This window comes from Nicotiana sylvestris, chromosome 10, assembly GCF_000393655.2.
Source record: "Nicotiana sylvestris chromosome 10, ASM39365v2, whole genome shotgun sequence".
In the NCBI taxonomy this organism is placed as follows: Eukaryota; Viridiplantae; Streptophyta; class Magnoliopsida; order Solanales; family Solanaceae; genus Nicotiana; species Nicotiana sylvestris.
In genome coordinates this window covers 34,740,977-34,763,277 of record NC_091066.1, presented here as the reverse complement: position 1 = coordinate 34,763,277, position 22,301 = coordinate 34,740,977, and the positions used below count along the sequence as shown (strand labels likewise).

Below are 22,301 nucleotides of genomic sequence, written 5' to 3'. Positions count from 1 at the left end.
TGATATTGGCCGAGCTACCTGGATCAATTAACACACGCTTAACTCGCAATTTATTTATGAGTACACATATTACCAGTGCATCATTATGTGGTTGCACGATGGCTTCATCGTCCTCGTTGTTGAAAGATACGGTTCTCTCCGGTACATAACCTCGAGTCTGTTTTTCCCTTGTAATGAACACTTTAGTGCACTTTAACATCGGCCCTTGGGGGACGTCAACCCCACCAATGATCATGTTAATGACGTGCTGAGGTTCCTCTTGCTCTATCTGCTTGTTGGAGTCCATGTTCTTGAAGTGCTTTTTGGCTCGATCACTCATAAATTCTCGGAGGTATCCGTTATTGAATAACCGGGCTACTTCTTCTCTCAGTTGTTGGCAGTCTTCGGTTATATGGCCATGAGTGCCATGATATTTACACATTAGGTTGGGGTCCCTTTGGGCAGGATTGGATTGTAATGGTCGAGGCCACTTAGTATCTTTTATGCGCCGATGGCTGATACGATACTGACAGCATCGACGTTGAAGTTGTACTAGATAACTTGGTGCTTCCTTAGACCCGATGTGTCTGTCAAAGTCGTTTTTGCTCATAAGTCCCCGGTTATTATGGCCTCGGTCGCTTATTCTTTCACTTCTCGCAGTGTTGCGTCCAGAACCATTACCCCTTCAATCTCTATTGTATCGTTGATACCGGTCTCTGTTCGATCTTGGTTCGTGATCGATGGCTCTTTTGGATCTGTCACTAGTTCTGACGGGATAAACGGACTTGGAAGGGGCCTCGAGCTTATCGTCTTCGACCATAATTTTTGATTGGTACCTATTATGGATGTCGACCCAAGTTACCGCCGGGTATTCTATTAAATTTTACTTCAACTGCTACAAAGCCAATGAGCTTCGGGAATTGAGTCCTTGGGTGAAGGCCTGGACGGCCCAATCGTCTGCAACCGGAGGCAGATCTATCTGTTCCATTTAAAACATCGCTACCAATTCCCTGAGCATCTCATTATCTATTTGCTTTACCTTGAAAATGTCCGACTTCCTGGTCTCAACCTTGATGGCCCCAACGTGCACTTTTACAAAGGCGTCTGCTAGCATAGAACACGAGTCAATAGAATTAGGGGGTAAGTTGTGATACCATATCATAGCTCCTTTTGACAAGGTCTCTCTAAACTTTTTCAGCAGAACGGACTCGATTACGTCATCTTCCAAGTCGTTCCCCTTAATGGCACATGTATAGGAGGTCACATGTTCATTTGGATTAGTTGTCCCATTATACTTCGGAATTTCGAGCATACAGAACTTCTTTAGGATTGGCATTTGAGCTGCGCTCGGAGGGAAAGGCTTTTGGACAAATTTCTTGGAATCCAGGCCCTTTAGTATCGGTGGTGCTCCTAGGATTTGATCGACCCTGGAGTTATAGGTCTCCACTTTTTTTTCGTTGGCTTCGATTTTCTTTTCTCCCGATTCCACCCGTTTTGCCAGGGTCCTCAAGCATCTTTATTATCTCGGGGTTGGTCCCGGGTTCTGCTTCACCCGACCTTTTTATGGCCGATTCATTTCTGCGAGCGTTTTTTCGGGATGGTTCGGCTAAAAAAAGGATAACAATTAAATTTATAAGTGGTTTTAAGGATAAGTAGAGTAATTCAATACAAACAATAAATTGTGGTAGATTAAGCAGATAAAAGATGTAATAAATTGTCAAACCAATTAAGGGGAGTGATCCTGGACTCAGTCATAACTCTAATGGAATGCCTGCCTTCGATCCTGGGCTCACGCTAATGAAGAACTAATGAATAAAAGTAAGAACTTTGAATAACAAAGAAAATAAGAGTATATTGCCTTGATACAATGTGTGTTCATGAATAGTTAGACTCCTATTTATATAGTAGATGAGCTTTACTCTAAGTACAATTTCATAAAAGGTAAAAATCTTCCGTTTTACTAATCACTGATTTTTTGCTGATACGTGCCGAGATTCACACTGTGACACCCGGCTAGTCATGGATATAACGGCCTTTTGTTGGTCGTGCTCAATTATTTGGTAATTCTCTCCGAGGTTTTTTGGGATTCGAGTCGAACCTGAGGGTCATGGCCCCGATGCTTCCGAAGTCGGGTGTTTTGACCGGACCCCGACTCGAGGGGCTCCTTGCCTCGATTCCAGTTCCTTACAGTCACGTCTCTTGCTTTGTTTACTTCATCGAAAACCGAAGCGGTCCACGGGCTCGATTCACCCGTATACAGATACACAACTTAAATTCTACTAAATTATTTCCGTATTATATAAAGAAAAAACTACCTATATTATGTAATACTATGACTGTTTGAAAGATCTGTATACTACGATGTATAGAAATTAAACAATTAAATACTACTTAGTAAATTATTAAATGTGTTTGAGAAAAGAAAAAATGCATAAGTACCCCCTGACCTATACCCGGATTTTCAACTACACACTTTTTCTTTCGGGAATCCTATTACTCCCCTAAACTTATTTTAAATGGAATTATTTGCACCTTAAAACTAGACAACCACATATCCCCACATGTATTTTTAGTACTTTTTTTTATTCTTTCTTCTTTTTCTTATTTCTTATTATTCTCATTTTTTTTGTTATTTCATTCTCTTTCTTTTTGTTTTGGCCACCGGTGGCATAAAATGGTGGTCGTCGAAATTTCACATAACACCATTTTTTCCGGTGATAGATTTTTATCCCGATTTAAGTGTGTTTTATTATATATATATATATATATATATATATATTTCTTGAAAGTGTAATTTATGGGTGGGAGGAAGAGAAAAAGAAATAAAAACGAATATAAGCTAAGAAAACTTTTTCCAGTTAAAATTTAAATACATCATTTTTTCCGGCGTGGGAAGGTTTTTTGATGATGAATTTTTCCCTCCAAATCTGAGTATATTTTGCTTTGCTTATGAATAGAACTTTTTGAGAGTTTAATTTGTGTGTGAAATGAAAAAATGAAAGAAAAATGATTAGACAAAGTCGCCGGTGAATGAATATCTGCCGGAATTAGAGAAAGAACGAAAAAAAAGTAAAAGCAAAAAGAAAAAGGAAAAGCAAAAGGAAAAGGAAAAAAAAGTAAGAAAAAATAGTAAAAAAGAATAAAAATTAATTTGAAAATCGTTTTTTCTTGCTTCTAAAAACATACACTCTGCCACATCAACGTTAAGGGTAAAAATAATTCTATTTAAAATAAGTTTAGGGGGTAATAGGATTCCCGTAAAGAAAAAGTGTGTAGTTGGGAATGCGGGTATAGGTTAGGGGGTACTTATGTATTTTCCCCTTTGAGAAAATTAAGACAAAAAAATATGTGACGAACTCTACTATTCAATTTCAGCGTGGATGTTACAGTGTCTATAATTTCTCAAAATTTGATGAAGGTATTTTCTAATTATTTTCTTCAAATATTGACTCAAGACTTGACAAGCTGATGTTTGATGTATTTGAATCTAAGTTGAGTTTATGAATTTGAATCTAAGTTGAGTTTATGAATTTGAGGCCAAGGACTTAAAGCCTTGAATTTGAACATGATCATGAATGTAATTTTGAATTATCCGTCACAAACATCAACTTTGGATCAAAATACAACGAATAAGTCATCTTGATTTCAATTGCCTTGGTCCTTAATTTGCCTTTGTTCTTGAATTTGAGTATACGAAACTTGTAAAGGAAGTCTTGAAGTTCTTGTTCTTCGGAGCTCTTTGTCATTGCAATTTCTGATCCTCTTTTTGGCTTATAGAGGACCCATTTACATTATGGAAGAAAGATGAAGACAAATTAACTCTTTAACTGTGATTTTAGTGATTCACTTGAGTCACTAACCATTCATATTGAACTAGTGACTAAATCAGATTTGATTGGCTAGAACATTGTAAATTTGCCATATTCATATTGGTATTGACTTTTTTTTTTTTGAATAATTACAAAATTTGATTTGAATTGACATGTTTTATTCAGCATACGACATGATATCATTGTCCATTTTTTTTTAATTTGGCAAGCCACGTCATGATATCATTGTCCATCTTTAACTTGGTGTTTACCCCTAAAACTTACATTTGAATTTACATGTGGTTTCTAGACAAGTCAATTGATCCGATTCTGAAATAATAAAATTGAAGAAATATGCAATACTTAGCCTTAAAATGAAGATAAAATAGCAGAAACAATGATACCGGGAGCAAGGCTTCCGGACACAACAACGATCAAATCAAGTAATAAGAAGATAAAAATATGTAGAGCTTTAGATTGATTATAGCATAAGTTTGCCAAAAAATTCATGTCCTTACAATGATAATAAGGCTCACTATTAATAGCTTCACCTAGGAAAAAAAGTCCTAGGATCATGCCCTTCTTTAATATCAATTCTGAGGACTATTGAAGAAGGTATAACAGTGAGCATAAATGACAAATTCCCTATAACTGGTAGTGCACTACATGTTGTGGAATATTCTCCATTGAACGTTACCGGGAGGAGCAATGGCGTACGCAGAATTTTGCATAAGCGGTATCACTATTTAAATAAATAAAAATTGCTGTAAATTTGTACAACATACAAAAATACAAGGAAGCAGCAGCATCCTTTCACGTTTAAAGAATTTATTGTCGCTACTACCTGCAAATGTCACTTATGATCCATTGGTTTAGTGTTTTCATAATGCCAAAGAGGTCAGCGGTTCAAACCCCTTCAGTCACATCTATTTTGTGGATGGGCACAATTTTTTTTTTAAGAATGTAGTTGAAGGTTCGAACATGCGACCTAAGGCGTAATAGTTCAGTCTCTGACCGCATGAGCTACACGAACCGGAGTTATAAGTGGTGTCACTTATATTATTTATAGGATTGTTGCGTTTTTATATTTGAACTATATATACATAATTAGTAGAATGATTCGACGAAGCGGTGTCACGTAACATCGTTCGGACTAAGGTAAATCTGCCCCTGGGGAGGAAGATATTTATTGCATCTTCACGAGTGTCATTCTTTCTGGTGGCAAGTAGGACCGTTGCCTTTGGTGCTATCTTTTCTCCATTTTTGACTCCACATGTCACTATCTAACGCGACCACTTGGCATAGCATATTTTACCCTATACACTTGGCAAGTCACGTCTCTTTAACACATAACATAATTTTGGACCTTTAAGACAACACATCATGAATCTAATGTTAGATTATTAAATTTCAGCCATAGCAGAGATCAAGACACAATCATACCGATATAAAACCATAATCTTGAGTTAGAGTTCAAGGAAACGTACTGTTAAACTCCATGGATTCAGCAGGGACATCAACCGGCGATCAAGCCTGAGACCAACTTCCACGATCCACTAGATACACACTCTCACAGCCTGGAAAACTTGACTGATAGGACGTCTACCATTACCACGTATTCAAGAGGCCGAATACGCTAGGGTTTTTCTGATAGCTAGGGAAATGGGGGTTGGCCTCTATTTATAAAGAGTGCCTACCCATCATAGGCCAATAGTTATTGGGCTTCACTTATCCACACACACAATATTTAATATTAGGCCTTTTATTTATCCACCACTTGGGCCACGTCACTATCCTTTCAAGTATAACCAATTAACGTAAGTCCAAATCCCAACATTCTCCCACTTGGACGCCAACGTTAATTGAGGACAAGAAAACAATTTTAAATATTTGAGTTTTTAAGAAAATTATTTTGAAAAAGGATTTTAGACTCTACGATGGTCACACTACTCATATAGCCAAGGATAGAATGACCCATATAACAATCCATTCAGTCTCAATAAAAAAGACTAACAATGAATCGTAGCAGGCATCGCACCATTTTAAGGTATGAATTCTATCTACGACCACATATGCTAGAATTTCCATCAACATGGATCAAACATGTGTGCTAAGCATTTTATCTTTCTAATCAAGGTGAATAGATTCACACCTCTTAGAAAGAAATAATCCTCCAAGTGATATTTTAACCATATCACCTCAGGAGACTCCAAGTGACACAAAATCATATCACCTCAGGAGGATTCCCTTGTGCCTTACCCGGGATAATCAAAGCAACAAGCCACGAGACTCAAAGATATCATGAGTTTATGCAATGTCCAATTGGAAATAAAAATAAATAAATTATCATGTTAGTCATAAGCATAACAGATATCAAATAACACAAGCTTGCATAAAAATAGAATTTATCAAAAGTAATATCCCAGTCAGCAATTACAAAGTAACTTCCACTGACTAAAGCACATCAAAAGACTCTAAAATACCCATATTTTTAGCATGTTCATTAAACACTACAGGCCTAAGACCTTTAAAAAGGATCAGCCAACATAGAATCTGTGCTAATATGCTCAATACATATATCACCTTCTTTTACCATGTCTCTAACCTTAAGAAACTTAAGGCTAACATGCTTAGAGCCTCTTGTTCTCTTATTATTTTTGGAGAAGAACACAACTGCACTATTGTCACAGAAAATAGTCACCGGCTTAGATATAAAATCAACAAGTTGTAATTTAGTAAGAAAATTCTTCATCGAGACAGCATGTGAAGCAGTCTCAAAACAAGCAATAAACTCAGCTTCCATTGTAGATGTAGCAGTGATACTTTGCTTCTCACTTTTCCAAGAAATAGCACCTCCACCCAACATAAATATATACCCATAAGTTGATTTCATAGTGTCTTGACAACCTGCAAAATCAGAATCTGAATATACTAGAAGATCCAGATCATCAACCTTTTTATATACAAACATGAAGTCTTTGATGCGTTGTAAATATCTCATCACTTTCTTTGCAGCCACCCAATGTGCCCACCCAGGATTAGAATAAAATCTTCCCAACATGTTAACATCAAATGCAATATCAGGCTTTGTACAAACCTGTATGTACATCAAACAACCAACAACACTTGCATATGGTACATCTTTCATAGTTCTCATTTCAACTTCATTTTTTGGACATTGATCCTTGCTTAGTTTGTCTCCTTTTACAACAGGTGCAACTCAGGTCTACAGTCTTGCATATTGAATGTTTTAAGAACACTCTCAATGTAGGAATGTTGTGATAAACCCAATAAACCACGTGACCTATCTCTTTTAATTTCTATCCCAAGAACAAAAGAGGCTTCACCAAGATCTTTCATATCAAAGACCTAGACAAAAATTGTTTGGTCTCATTCATCAATCCCAAATCATTTGTGGCAAGCAAAATGTCATCAACATAGAGAACCATAATAATAAAATTGTCATTAGCTATTTTGGATAAACACATTCATCAAGCTTATTTTCCAAAAATTTAAATTTTGTAATAATTTCATCAAATTTCAAGTACCACTGCCTGGAGACTTGTTTAAGACCATATATGGATTTGTTAAGCTTGCACACTAGATGTTCTTTACCAACTTCTTTAAATCCTTCGGGTTGAACCATGTAAACTTCTTCAAGTAGACTCCCATTCAGGAAAGCAGTTTTAACATCCATCTGGTACAATTCTAAATCAAAATGAGCCACAAGAGCCATCATACCGATATAAAACCATAATCTTGAGTTAGAGTTCAAGGAAGCGTACCGTTAAACTCCATGAATTCAGCAGGAACAACAACTGACGATCAAGCCTGAGACCAACTTCCACGATCCACTAGCTACGCGCTATCACAACCTGGAGAACTTGACTGATGGGATGTCTACCGTTACCACGTATTCAAGAGGCAGAATACGCTAGGGTTTTTCTGATAGCTAGGGAAAAGGGAGTTGACCTCTATTTATAAAGAGTGCATACCCATCACAGACCAATAGTTATTGGGCTTCACTTATCCACACACACAATATTTAATATTAGGCCTTTTATTTATCCACCACTTAAGCCACATTACTATCCTTTCAGACTATAACCAATTAACGTAAGTCCAAATTCCAACATCTAAGGCTTAAGTGGACTCATCAATTGAAGCGCAAGTGCGCAACTACATAGACTAACACGAAACATTGAACTTTTAATTAAATTCATAAAATTGGATTGAAATAAATAATTTTATTACATTAGCTCATAATATTAATTTTGAGTTAATATGTCTTGAATTTAGAATATAATCCTAATTCTTTTGAAAATGGTTAATAATGGTTCATGCTTGCCAATTGGCATGAAAAGAACACGATGATGACCAGAAAGCGAAAAGGATATGTTCCTTTTGTATCAAATACGTTTTGTACTTCTTTAAGCCCATACACCTTCCACACGAGACCTGATATTCTTTACTTTCCAGTCTCAGCATCCATCCCCCCCCCCCCCGACCCCCCGCATCCTTAAGCCCATCCCCACCAAACCTGATCATATTCCTTTTACTTTTAAGTGTCAGCAGCCATTTGGTTGACCCATGCTTCAAGCATTCATTCACCACATATTATATCAGTTTCAGATGCCATTCCCTTCCTAAAAGGGCTCTTAACTAATTCATAAGCTTCTTTGCTGTGTTCCACATATAAAATATTAAATAAGCCCATAATTTCGTGTGGAAATATTATCATGTAACTTTTAAGCATGATGTTTAAAATATATTAATAGTTTACAATTTATTTAAAGATTAGTCAATTCGCTCTTCAGGACACGGCGTCCTGAAGTTTAAACTTCAAATTCAAACTTAAGGACATCGTGTCCTAAAGTTTGAAAATTGCGTTTAGAAATTCGAATCTTATGTCCTGAATTTTAAATTAGCAGTTCAGAAATTCAGGACACTTAGTCCTGAATTTCAAAATTTGCAGCTCAAAAATTTTGGACACTAAGTTCTGAATTCCAAATTAGCAGCTCAAAAATTTAGGATACTTAGTCCTGAAATTTGGGTGAATTGACTAATCTATAAATACATTGTAAATTATGGATATAATTTAAAATAACAATCTTAAAAGTTGTTATTACTACACTTTACCCCAGTTTCTTTAAAATAAGCGATTGGAAAGTATGTGATAAAGTAAAAGAGGAGGGCTTGTCAATTTTCAGACAAGTGCACAACATTTGTTTGCTTAATTGATGTGCTAATCAAGAGATTGGAACTTACAGAAGAGATGCCTTAATTCTCTTCGACGAATACTTCTACACAAATGAATTGCCATTTTTTATACATGTATATGTCAATATATATACTCAAGCAACCTATACAGCTAGAAAGGAATACCTAGTTCAGAAACTATTTTGCGCTTTTCACTTCACTTTACAAATTACTCTTTCTTTCACTATCATCATCTTCATTCATTACCAAGACAAACAATAAAAGCATTAACAACAACATGCCTAGGGGTCGACCACTTTCTTTGCAGGTTTCACTTTCAATCCTTTCATCTTTTCTTTTACTTATTGGACTAAAATGGTCAAAAAAAACCACCGGTGGAAAATAGTACGGGCTAGTCAGTATTTGAACTCCAACACATTATGAAATTCTAGCACATTATGCTCGAATCTCATATGTAAAAAATTCGAATTCCAGCATATTATGGTGGAATTTTTTTGGGGTTTAAGGATATTTTTGTTCATATTTTATCTTTAAAAAGTGGCTAAATTTGGATCACTTTTGAAATTGTGACTATTTTTTAATTACCAATTGTAAATCTAGCTATTTATGATTTTTTTTCCCCTTTGGTGTGATATTGCCCGCTTTGTGCCAAGCCTGCAAAGTTTTTCCAAAAGGCCTCACATGAGTATCCAACTCCTTATAAGTAACTTATTTTTCTTTTTTGCTTTTTATGTGGGACTTTGTTCACGCATAACTTATTTTTCTTTTTTGCTTTTTATGTGAGACTTTGTTCACGCATACCCAAGATTACTTTCAACAACAACGACAACAACAAAAAAAAATCATTTTCTCCACCTTTTCGCTAGTTCAGCCCGAAAATTATTTCACCTGATTTTCTACTAGCCAATTATGTTATTGTAAAAGATGCATGTTAATTAGAATATCATAGGAGAAACACAATATAATGGGAAAATGTTAATGGGATGACTAGCATTTGGACCGTGTTCCTCTTCCTTCTTCTTTTTTAAATTTATTTTTTGTTTTTAACTTTAATCTTTTCGCACCAACTTTTCTCATCGTTTATCTTAAATATTGGCTAAAGAAATTGTACTTGACGTTCGACAAAATAGAGTCCAAACAGTAAAAGGAACGAACAAAGACAATGAATTGCACATTTGGTCAAAAAGTATATATAGCTAGGTGAAGTAGTTACAAAGCAAAAGAAAATCCTCAGGCTCTTAATTATTAATTAAACCCTGATTTATTTTACAGACGGTGGAACTCAAAGTAAGGATGTGTTGCCCAGGCTGCGAGAGAGTCGTCAAAGACGCTATGCTCAAGCTTAGAGGTGCATTAATCCATATACCAGCTTATTCATAAATTGTTATTATTGCTATATATCATTGGAATTTATCTTGATAGAAAAAAAAATTAATTGGAAGAATTCTTGATCCATATGTCCGTCACAAATTTTTCACGGACCCTCATTTTTGTTACAAATATACTACGGACTAATAACCTGTTTAGCCCAGTTTTTTCTTGGTCTAAAGTACTTTTTTTTGTCAATATTGGTACGGAAAAGAGGCCGGCCCCCCTTCTTTGTTGTTGGAATCCTTTTTTTTTAAAGAAGAAGTTAATGGTCGAGTAACAAATAAGAGTAGTAGATCATATTCGATGAAAGCAAAAATAAAAAAAGACTTTTTCCCCTTTCCTGACTGCAATCGTAAGCAACTTCGCGCAGCTGCTACGCCCTTGCTTCTTGCCCCTTATTTCAAACTCAAGGAAAGCCTTTCTCGATATGAGAGTCGTTGCGTGCTTGCTTTGCGCACCGGCATAGCAGAATTCGAATCCGCTGGCTCCCCCTGTTCTTCGGATACAATTCGATCCTTCTACGGCCAAATCTCAATTTGTAGAGAGTAAGGGGGGGGGGGGAGGGGGCGGCATGGAAGATTGGTCCGCTCCGAAAAGCTGAGTTTTTCGGTTCGTCCCCATTTAGAAACTTTCTATTTATTCCCGAACGCACAAGAAAAGGTAGAACCTTTGGGAGGTACTTTCCAGGAACGAGCTTCCGCTTTATCTAAAGAAAAAACCTCTTCCTTTCTCTCTTCCTGATCAGCGGTTATTTTTTTTTTCCACTTAAAATTAAGGTGTTTGGCCAAGCTTTAAAAGAAAATAAATATTTTTGAGTAGAAGCAAAAGTAATTTTTTGAGAAGCAAAAAAAAAGTAATTTCAAAAAAAGTTTTGAGAAAAATACACTTAAAAGCACTTACTCAAAGCTTGCGCAAATATTAACTACGGTTCAAAAGTACTTTTCAAATTAATTAGTTATACACAAACTTTTTATAACTAAAAGTACTTTTTTGAAAAGCCATTTTCAAAATAATCTGATTTTAGAAGGTTGTGCCTTCATCGAATTGATGAAATTTCGTCACAATCTTGTGACAAAATTGTGTCATATATATATGTTTCGTCATATATTATTTTTCGTAAGATTTTAAGTATATACGGGAAGCGTAAGGATTTTTATTACATTATCAATAATAGTAGGATAGTTACTATTTTTACCAAAGACTAATTAATACTTATCAAAAGATTTATGTGTAATTATCTAATAAGTGACGTGATTGTACAAACGATAGGGATAGACTCGGTGGAGGTGGACGTAGAGATGGAGAAGGTAACAGTGGTGGGATACATTGATCGGAAAAAGGTGCTAAAGGCAGTGAGAAGAACAGGAAAGAGGGCAGAATTCTGGCCATATCCAAATCCACCCTTGTATTTCACATCTTCAAATAACTATTTCAAAGATACAACGATAGAGTACAAAGAGAGCTACAATTACTGGAGGCATGGCTATAATGCCACTGAAAAGCATGGCACTTTACCTGTTAGTCAACGAGGAGATGACAAAGTTAGCAACTTGTTTAATGATGATAATGTCTATTCCTGTTCTCTCATGTGATGTATAAGAATTATGTATCTTATAATCTTAATTAATTTTATGTGGATTAGTAAATTATGCGTGTAATCTGTGTATTATGTCATCATCCCAGATGTTGCCACCTTGGCTCTAGAAATCATCATATATGAATCATGATCATGCAAGATTATAGTATAATATTATTGGAATACCAAAGAGACTTACTCGTTGGTGACATGGTTTTTAATTCTCTTGGATTTTGTTTGTTTAGAATTTATGCGCCTCTATACAATTACGATGGATAGAGCTACCTGATATTAGTGGCGAAGCTAAAAAATTCAATAAGGGCATATAAAATTTGAGTACTCCTTGCTAGTTGGCTATGCAAGGGTGTTCAAAGTCAGTTTTTTTATCAATAACAAGTACTCCCTCCGTTCCAATTTATGTGAACTGTTTGACTGGACACGGAGTTTAAGAAAAAATGAAGACTTTTGGAATTTGTGGTCCTAAACAAGTCAAAAAGAGGCCCAGAATATTTGTGTGGTTATAAAAGCTTCTCATTAAGGGTAGAATTGTAAGTTTAAGCTAAATTATTTCCAAATTCAGAAATGGGTCATTCTTTTTGGAATGGAGGGAGTAATATTTTACATTTCTCGGCAAAAGATTTTGTTAGTAATCTGTATTTGTAAAATAATTCTGGAGAAAATAAAATAACATAAACAGAAATGTAAACGAAATAAAAAACCAATTCGAGCTCACTGAATTCACAATGTTTCCTTAAGGAATTTAATCCCTTCCTAGTACCTAAGGTTATGGATTATTTCCTCTCAGGATAGAACGAATTACACACTGGTGTAGTGGTACTTCAAATCCTCAGTGTTTCAGCGAACACAAAGTTCGGTAGCAAATCACACTTACTGTTGCCTTCTTTGAAGTTAAAATATGCAGAAGAAAGGAGAAGAACTCAGAAAATTCGTATGGAAATTCTGAGAGAGTAGACTTGTATTTATAGCCAAAGTTGGGCTGAAATCTGAAGAGGTGCAACTCTTCACAATGGTTGTTTATGCAAAACGGTCATATCATAAATGTCATAACATAAATGACTATTTACTCAACAATAAAGAGGGAAAATAAAGAGGAAAAATTGAAGGGTAGTTTAATTTTCGGTTACACAACTGAAAAACGGATTGGATTTAATATTAATATTTATTTTAATATTAATATTCTGTTACTAAAACAAATATTTAATAACATTTCTGTTAATATTTTACTATTAACAAATAAATTTGGTCCAAAAAATTAATCAATCAAATATTTGACCGAAGCTGAAGCCGAAACCGAGCCGAGCGAGCGACGACGACGCGAGGCTTGCCTTCTCTTCAACTCTTTAAGAGCTAGAAGAAGAGCAATTTCTTATATACCCATAAAAACCTCTTCCTCTTTCAATATGGGACAATGTCCCTTTGCCGGGGGGGGGGACTTAAAATTTCATTTAAAAATTTCATTTCCCTCCATTTTCCATTCACCCTATTTTAAGCCTCATTATTCTTAAAATCTCCAACAATCCCCCACATGAATGGGGAATGGCTATATCACGGAAATATGCATGGAAAAACTGTGTGATTCGCAATCTAGGATTAATTGCATCTGGATAAGTAGGTTTTCCTTTGAACTTTCCGTAGTGAACTTATGTCGGATATACTCGGTCAATCGGTAGATTTGATATTTTTGAACCCCAAACTTTGGTGTATACCTAGACAACCATAAGTCACACAATCAACCCTTAACCGTCTTTGGTTCTCATTGTTGTGTTCGTTTCAGCCATGAATACCGTCTGGTTTCATAAGTGCATAGAGAACTGGCCTTACAAAGTTCTCCTTGAAGCGACTAACACTTCACACTTACATAGGTGATTCCTAAACGTGTCATCCCGTAGGTACACTATTTGATATACCCTGTATCAAATTTAGAAATCATTAAAAAGCCTTAATGCTTTATCCTTGGTACTTGAACATTGCCTCATCACGAGAATGGACCAAAAGTTTAGTTGACAATGTTGAACTGTCATTAAGGACTTTGTTTGATCTCCTTGAACCTAGATCTTGGGATCTCTAGTCTTCTAGGTAGATTTTCCGCCACTATGACTTGTTCTCGGCCATAGTCACATTCCCCTTGATGATTTTTCAACTACCTCTCTAGTTAGGCCTTTTGTAAGTGGATCCGACACATTATCACTTGACTTTACATAGTCAATCGTGATAATTTCTCTAGAGAGTAATTGCCTAATGGTTTTATGTCTTCATCGTATATGACGAGATTTACCGTTATACATAACGCTCCCAACCCTTCCAATTACCGCTTGACTATCACAATGTATGCATATTGGTGTCAACGGCTTGGGCCAAAATGGAATGTCTTCCAAGAAATTTAGGAGCCATTCAGCTTCTTCACCGGCTTTATCTAAGGCTATGAATTCAGCCTCCATTGTAGAGCGAGCAATACAAGTTTGTTTGGACGACTTCCAAGATACCACTACTCCACCAATAGTGAATATATATCCACTTGTGGACTTCGAATCAGTTGAACTGGTGATCCAACTTGCATCACAGTATCCCTCAATCACTGCAGGATATTTACTGCAGTGCAAAGCAAAGCCCTGGGTATGTTCTAAATATCCCAAAACTCATTTCATTGCCATCCAATGAGATTGACCTGGATTACTCGTATATCGACTCAATTTACTTATAACACAGGCTATATTTGGTCGTGTACAATTCATGATGTACATTAAGCATCCCAACACACGAGCATAATCCAATTGTGATATGTTTTGGCCTTTGTTCTTTGCTAATGCAAGATTCACGTCAATTGGAGTCTTTGCAATTTTAAACCCTAAGTGCTTGAATTTTTCAAGTACTGTCTTAATATAATGAGATTATGACAATGCTAGACCTTGAGGAGTCTTATGGATCTCAATCCCCAAAATTAAATCAGCAACTCTCAAGTCCTTCATATCCAACTTGCTAGTTAGCATACGCTTAGTAGCATTTATGTTGGCAATGTCATTACTCAGTATCAGCATATCATCCACATATAAGCAAACAATGACTATGTGATTTGGAACATTTTTAATGTACACACATTTATCACATTCATTTATTTTAAAACCATTTGACAACATTGTTTGGTCATTGTTTGGGTGCTTGTTTTAGTCCATAAAGGGGATTAACAAGTCTACATACCTTCTTTTCTTTACCTGGAACCACAAACCCTTCAGGTTGTTCCATGTAGATTTATTCCTCCAATTCTCCATGTAAGAAGGCCGTCTTAACATCCATTTGATGAATTTCAAGACCATAACTGCAGCTAACGCTACTAACGTTTGTATGGATGTAATTCTTGTAACTGGAGAATATGTATCAAAATAGTCAAGACCTTTTCGTTGTCTATACCCTTTGACCATAAGTCTTGCCTTATATTTGTCAATAGTTCCATCATCTTTCATTTTTTTCTTAAAGATCCATTTAGAACCCAACGATTTATTTCCAGGAGAAAGATCAACCAATTCCCATGTATGGTTGTTCAATATGGATTCTATTTCACTATTGACTTCCTCTTTCCAAAACAATGATTCCGAAGAAGACATGGCTTCTTTAAATGTTTGAGGCTCATGCTCTAATAAGAAAGTCACAAAATCTGGTCCAAATGAAGTAGGCGTTCTTTGACTTTTACTCCGTCTTGGATCCTCCTGATTAAATGTACTTTCTTTTGTTTCTTTTCGAGGTCATCTAGATACTTTACCAATCGACTCACATTCCTTTTTATACGGATATATATTTTCAAAGAACTCAGCATTATCTGATTCTATAACCGTGTTATTATGAATGTCAGTATTTTCTGATTTATGAACCAGAAATCGATATGCTTTACTATTGGTCGCATATCTTATGAAAACACAATCAACGGTTTTTGGTCCTATTTTTACCATTTTGGGTTTATGAACTTGCACTTTTGCCAAAAACCCCCACACCTTAAAATAATTTACGTTGGGCTTCCTTAATTTCCATTTTTCATATGGAATGGATTGTGTTTTGCTATGGGGTACTCGATTTAGTATTCGGTTAGTCATAAGAATGTCTTCCCCCCACAAGTTCTGTGGCAAACCAGAACTTATCAACAATGCGTTCATCATCTCCTTTAATGAACGATTCTTTCTTTCCGCAATCTCATTGGATTGAGGAGTGTAAGGGGATGTTATTTGATGAATTATATATTCTAAACATATTTGTTCAAAAGGAGATTCATATTCACCACCCTTATCACTTCTTATCATTCTGATTTTCTTGTTAAGTTGTGTTTCAACTTCATTTTTGTATTGCTTGAATGCGTCTATTGCTTCATCTTTACTAATTAGTAAGTAAACATAGCAATATCGAGTACTACAATCAAATAAAGGTTATGAAATACTTCTTTCCACCGCGAGATGGTATTGACTTCATGTCACAAATATCTGTGTGAATTAAGTCTAAAGGATTTGAATTCCTTTCAACTGACTTATAAGGATATTTAGCATACTTAGATTCCACACATACTTGACATTTTAATTTGTCGCATTCAAACTTAGGCAATACTTTCAAATTAATCATTTTTCGCAAGGTTTTATAATTGACATGACCCAAACGTACATGCCATAATTCATTTGACTCAAGTAAGTAAGACGAAGCTGAAATTTTGTTATTATTTTCAACAACCATTACATTCAGCTTGAAAAGGCCCTCGGTGAGGTAACCTTTTCCTACAAATATCTCGTTCTTACTTATTACGACCTTATCGGATACAAATACACATTTAAAACCATTCTTAACAAGAATTCCAGCAGAGACTAAATTCTTCCTAATCTCGGGAACATGAAGGACGTTGTTCAACATCACCACTTTGTTGGAAGTCATTTTGAGAAATATCTTCCCACATCCTTCAATCTTGGCCTCTGCAGAATTTCCCATAAAAAGCGTCTCATCGGGTCCAACAGGAGCATAAGTAGCAAAAGCTTCTCTAACAGCACAAACATGGCGAGTGGCTCCATAATCAATCCACCACTATTTAGGATTTCCCACCAAGTTGCATTCGGAAAGCATGGCATACAAGTCATCAACATCATCATGCTTTTCAACCATGTTTGCTTGACCCTTCTTCTTGTCTTTCTTCGGAGCACGACACTCCGTAGATTTGTGTCCGACTTTTCCACAGTTGTAGCAATTTCCACTGAACCGTTTCTTGCTTGGGTTGTATTTCGGTCCAGAAGCCTTCTTCCTCCTTTTGTTCTCTTCAACAATATTTGCTCCCATTATTGTTGAGTTTCTACGGCTTCTCTAGTCAACAACTTTATTGTCCTCTTCGATTCTCAACCGAACAATGAGATCTTCAAGGGACATCTCTTTGCGTTTGTGTTTCAAATAATTTTTGAAGTCCTTCCACAATGGAGGCAACTTCCCAATCATCGTTGTTACTTGGAATGCTTCATTGATGACAAGACCTTCAATGAAAATTCTGTTAGTAAACATAATAAAATTAATACTACCAACACTAGTATTAATTCTACTTATACTTTCAGCAAGGAGATTGTGAATAATCACTTGCAATTCCTATACTTGGGTAATATTAGGCTTGCTATCTACCATTTTGTAGTCCAAAAACTTTGCAGCAACGAACTTCTTCAACCCGACATCTTCAGTTTTGTATTTCTTTTCAAGCGCAATCCACAGTTCTTTTGACGTTTTCATGCCACTGTAGATGTTATACAAAGCATCCTCCAGCCCGCTTAGAATATAATTCTTGCACAAAAAATCTGAATGCTTCCACGCCTCAATCACGAGAAAGCGTTCAGTCTCCGGAGTTTCATCGGACAGCATAGGAACATCTTCCTTGATGAACTTCTGGAGACTTAGAGTAGTCAAGTAGAAGAACATTTTTTGCTGCCAGCGCTTGAAATCAATCCCGACAAATTTTTCGGGTTTCTCCGTCGGTGCCAATGCTGCCGATGTTGTCCGGCTCGTTGAGGAATTGGCAGTTACCATCAGAACAGCTTGGTTTCCGTTGTCATTTGTCATTTCTATAAAAGAATGACACAAACGTTAAAATCACGTAGATTTTAATCTCCAATAGAGTACAAAACCACAAAGGTTTTACTCTCCAGAAACAGTGAGTATAACACAAATACATAAAATATATTAAATTTCTTAAGCTTGTTAGTAATCTGTAATTGTAAAACAATTCTAGAGAAAATAAAATAACATAAACAGAAATATAAACAAAATAAAAAACCAATTCGAGCCAACTGAATTCACAGTGTTTCCTTAAGGAATTTAATCTCCTCCTAGTACCCAGGGTGATAGATTATTTCCTCCCAGGATAGAACGAATTACACACTGGTGTAGTGGTACTTCAAACCCCAGTGTTTCAGCGAACATAAAGTTTGGTAGCAAATCACACTTACTGTTGCTTTCTTTGAAGTTAAAATATGCGGAAGAAAGGAGAAGAACTCAGAAAATTTGTATGGAATAATATTTATTTTAATTTTAAAATAAATATTTAATAATATTTCTGTTAATATTTTACTATTAACAAATAAATTTGGTCCAAAAAATCAATCAATCGATCGAAGCCGAGCCGAGCGATGACGACGACGCGAGGCTTGCCTTCTTCTCAACTCTTTAAGAGTTAGAAGAAGAGCAATTGCTTATATACCCATAAAAAACCTCTTCCTCTTCCAATATGGGACCATGTCCCTTTGCCAAGAGGGGAAACTTAAAATTTCATTTCCCTCCATTTTCCATTCACCTATTTTAAGCCTCATTATTTCTTAAAATCCCCAAGAGATTTCAGTTGACCACCCTTGGCCGCACATAGCTTCCCCTTGCTGGTACCTATTCCTAGTGGAAGATAGCAGATGTCCCGTTGAATTAGTTGAAATGCTCGCAAGCTGGCATGAATACCATAGGTATAAAAAAATAATTACCATAAAAAAATATTTATACAATTTGATCATTTAAAAGGCAACCGCAAATATCTTTATTTAATAACGATAAATGATCTGCTATAACAAATTAAATTATATAATATTTTGTCAGTGTATATAACATAAATACGAGCATACAAAATATGGGTCTCCAAACTTATAAGTAGCTGACATGGACAATTTAACTGATAATGAACACTCTCATCGTCGGAGAGGAAAATTAATATATACTAATTAAGGAAAAATGAGGCTTTAGACCATGGGAGTCCGGAACCTAAATAAAGTGTGTTTGGACTCAAAACATACAAATAAGTGTATTAAAAAAAACGACATTTTCATATATAGCGTGCAACAACAACACGCTATATATTAACGGTAACGTCTGCCGTTAAGTATGGCGTGTTGTTTTTACACGCTATATGTATAGCGCACAAACAGAAAACGATATCCTCTGATTTTGGCCCCACCAATAAGTGAACTGACAATCACAATTATTTCAATGTATAGCGTGTGTTTAGAAAACGCTATATATCCAAAATTTTCTACCTCCCGGACTAGCCATTTCCTATATAAAGTGGTCAGAGTATTTGGAAAAATCGTTCACATACAATTCTAATTCTCTTCAATATTTTCTTATTGTTAAACTCTGAAGCATTTTTTTCGCAATGTCTGAAGAGCGTAGAATAAGAGTTTCATTATATTGGGGGAGTGAGGTTGTGACGGAGAATAACTTTGTGAGGTATAGTTTATCTCCACAGGGTCATGTTAAATTACCACTTACACTAGAGTATGATAAATTGATATCGTTGTTATGCAAAAAAATGGGAAAGAGGAAACGTTCGGTGATACTTAAAGTAACTGGAAGATATCCGTATTCCGTCACTCCGCAAGGGGCTGCTTTTTACTCGGAGTTAAACATCTACGATGATGAAACTTTGAGGGATTTTCTGAGGACTCCGGATGAATATCAGGAATATCTTGTAATAAATATGTTGGATATGTACGTCAAGGTCGAAGATGTTCCAAACAATGAGGTGGCCAGACATGTTCCGGATAACCCCCAGTCATCGACTGGCTATTCTGGAGGAGTTTTTGCTGGACATGTTCCCGATGAAAGAGTTTTCCTTGATTTAAACTTATCCCCACCTGCTTTACATAATTCACAAGACGAGTGGTAAGCTTCAATTTTCCTTTGTGGTACGATGTACAATTTTGTTGTATTCAATTTGTATTAACGCTCATATATTTAACAGGGGGTACAAGCCGGATATGAGTTTTATAAATAATGAACCCGAGCATAGTTTTGGTGTGTTGGATCAAAGTGGTCCATCCAGGAGCTATCACCTACATGAAAATATCCATCATGAAATTTCATCACATTACGACTTGTAAGTGAAGTGATACGACTATATGAAAAGTATTTTGTAAATTTAGCATCTTATTAATTTGTTGATTGTGCAGTGAAAACGAGCAAATTGAAGCAAATGTACTCACTCAATTGCCCGAAGATGATGTATTAAATTGGGATCTGGCAGATGCACAGAGTGAGGAAGAGAACAATGATTACGACAATAATGCTGATGAATCTGGAGATAATACACCCTTTCATCGTGAGGATGGTGATGAGGAGGATGAGAAGGAAGGACCTGATTTGACGAGAGAGTATGCTCCACCCCCCTAGACGAAGAGTGCATGAGTCCCAAGTGCCGTTTCATTCAAGGGAGGTTCCTTACATTGATAACTTGCCAAACATGCCGGATGTGGAAGCTCTAACAAGGGATTTTGATGAAATTCGGACAGCAATGTGAGATGAGTCTATACCAACAGTGCTGGTAAAGGGCATGCTTTTTCCTGATAAAGCGCGCCTAAGCATGGCTTGTAAAATTCACAACGTAAAAGAGTGTCATGAGATGACGGTATGGGAGTCAAGTCCGGTTGTATACAAGGTTGTTTGTCGCAGGTGGTTTTGGCCATGTCATTGGATGTTGCGTGCGATGAAGAAGAAGACATGTCTGTGGAAAGTGGGTAAATACATTCCCACCCATACATGCGAAATGGACACATTCAACGGGAATCATTTCAACTTGGATATTGACTTGATTTCTCTTGTTCTTATTCCACACATCGAAGCAACCATAAGGTATAAAATCAAAGAGTACATTACAGCAGTCCACCAGGAACATGGCCATACAATTACTAAAATAAAGGCATATCTCGGGCGGAAAAGAGCATTTGAAATAGTCTATGGTAACTGGGATAAGTCATTTGCAGATCTCCCTAGGTACATGGCTGCACTGCAGCAGTTTAACCTCAGGACGGTTGTTGAATGAAAGCTTGAGCATATTCCAGGTAAACTAGAATATATGTTCAATTACGTTTTCTGGGCGTTTAAACCAGCAGTTGATGGTTTAAAGCATTGTCAGCCCTTAATATCCATAGACGACACTCATGTCTATGGAAAGTACGATATCAAACTGTTGATAGCCGTGACAGTAGATGCTAATGGACAGATATTTCCTCTAGCTTTTGCTATTTGTGCCAATGAAAGCCAAGAGACGTGGATGCTATTTTTGAACCACTTGAAAGAGTACATTGTGAAATAGCGTTCCGGTATTTGTCTAATATCCGATCGGCACAGTGGTATCTTAAGTTCTATGGAGAACTTGCCTGCATAGCAAGAACCTTATGCCTATCATCGTTACTGTGTTAGGCACTTTAAAGCTAATTTTCAGAAGGCATATCCCAACAAGGATCTCCATGATTTGATGTGGATGACAACAACAGACCACCAACAACATAAATTCTGGATGCACATGGAATATATCAGGCAAGAAGACGAGGCAACCTATCGTTGGTTAATGCGACATGACCCTGAAAAGTGGACGTTGCATGCGGATGGTGGCAGACGATGGGGAACTCTGACTACAAATGTGTCAGAGTCTTTCAACGGGTTATTGAAGTCTGCAAGAGGATTGCTTGTCACAGCCATGGTGCAGTTGTCGTTCAAGCAGATGGTGGAGAGGTTTGTTGAAAGGTCTGCAGCTGCAACATCATTGATGGAAAAGGGTGTTGAGTTTATGCCAGTGCCTATGAAAAGATTTGAGAAATATAGACGGCGAGCGCATTGGCATTCATTTTTGCAGTATGATAACGAAAGAAATGTTTTTGAAGTTCGCACCGCTATCCATCAAAATCGAGGTAATAATGTACATATTGTAAATGAATCTAGAAGGTTATGCTCTTGTGGAAAATGGTCCATCTACCACATGCCTTGCTCACATGCCATCAAGTGCTTTCAACAAGTTGGTTTGGGTGTAACCAACTATGTCGATCAATAATATAGTGTTGCGAAGTACC

At 36.4% G+C, this 22,301-nt stretch overlaps 2 protein-coding genes across 2 annotated transcripts; both read left to right on the top strand.

Annotated features, from left to right (window-relative positions):
• Nucleotides 1-9,162: 9,162 nt before the first annotated feature.
• LOC104224517 (heavy metal-associated isoprenylated plant protein 30-like) lies at nt 9,163-12,025 on the top strand. Its single transcript, XM_009776199.2, has 3 exons — nt 9,163-9,315; nt 10,281-10,356; nt 11,649-12,025. The coding sequence occupies exons 1-3, from the start codon at nt 9,286-9,288 to the stop codon at nt 11,969-11,971; spliced, it is 429 nt and encodes a 142-aa protein (XP_009774501.2). The 5' UTR covers nt 9,163-9,285; the 3' UTR covers nt 11,972-12,025.
• An 8,973-nt stretch (nt 12,026-20,998) lies between these two features.
• LOC138879178 (uncharacterized) lies at nt 20,999-21,547 on the top strand. The gene is made up of 2 exons (XM_070158772.1): nt 20,999-21,191; nt 21,294-21,547. The coding sequence occupies exons 1-2, from the start codon at nt 20,999-21,001 to the stop codon at nt 21,545-21,547; spliced, it is 447 nt and encodes a 148-aa protein (XP_070014873.1).
• Nucleotides 21,548-22,301: the final 754 nt, after the last annotated feature.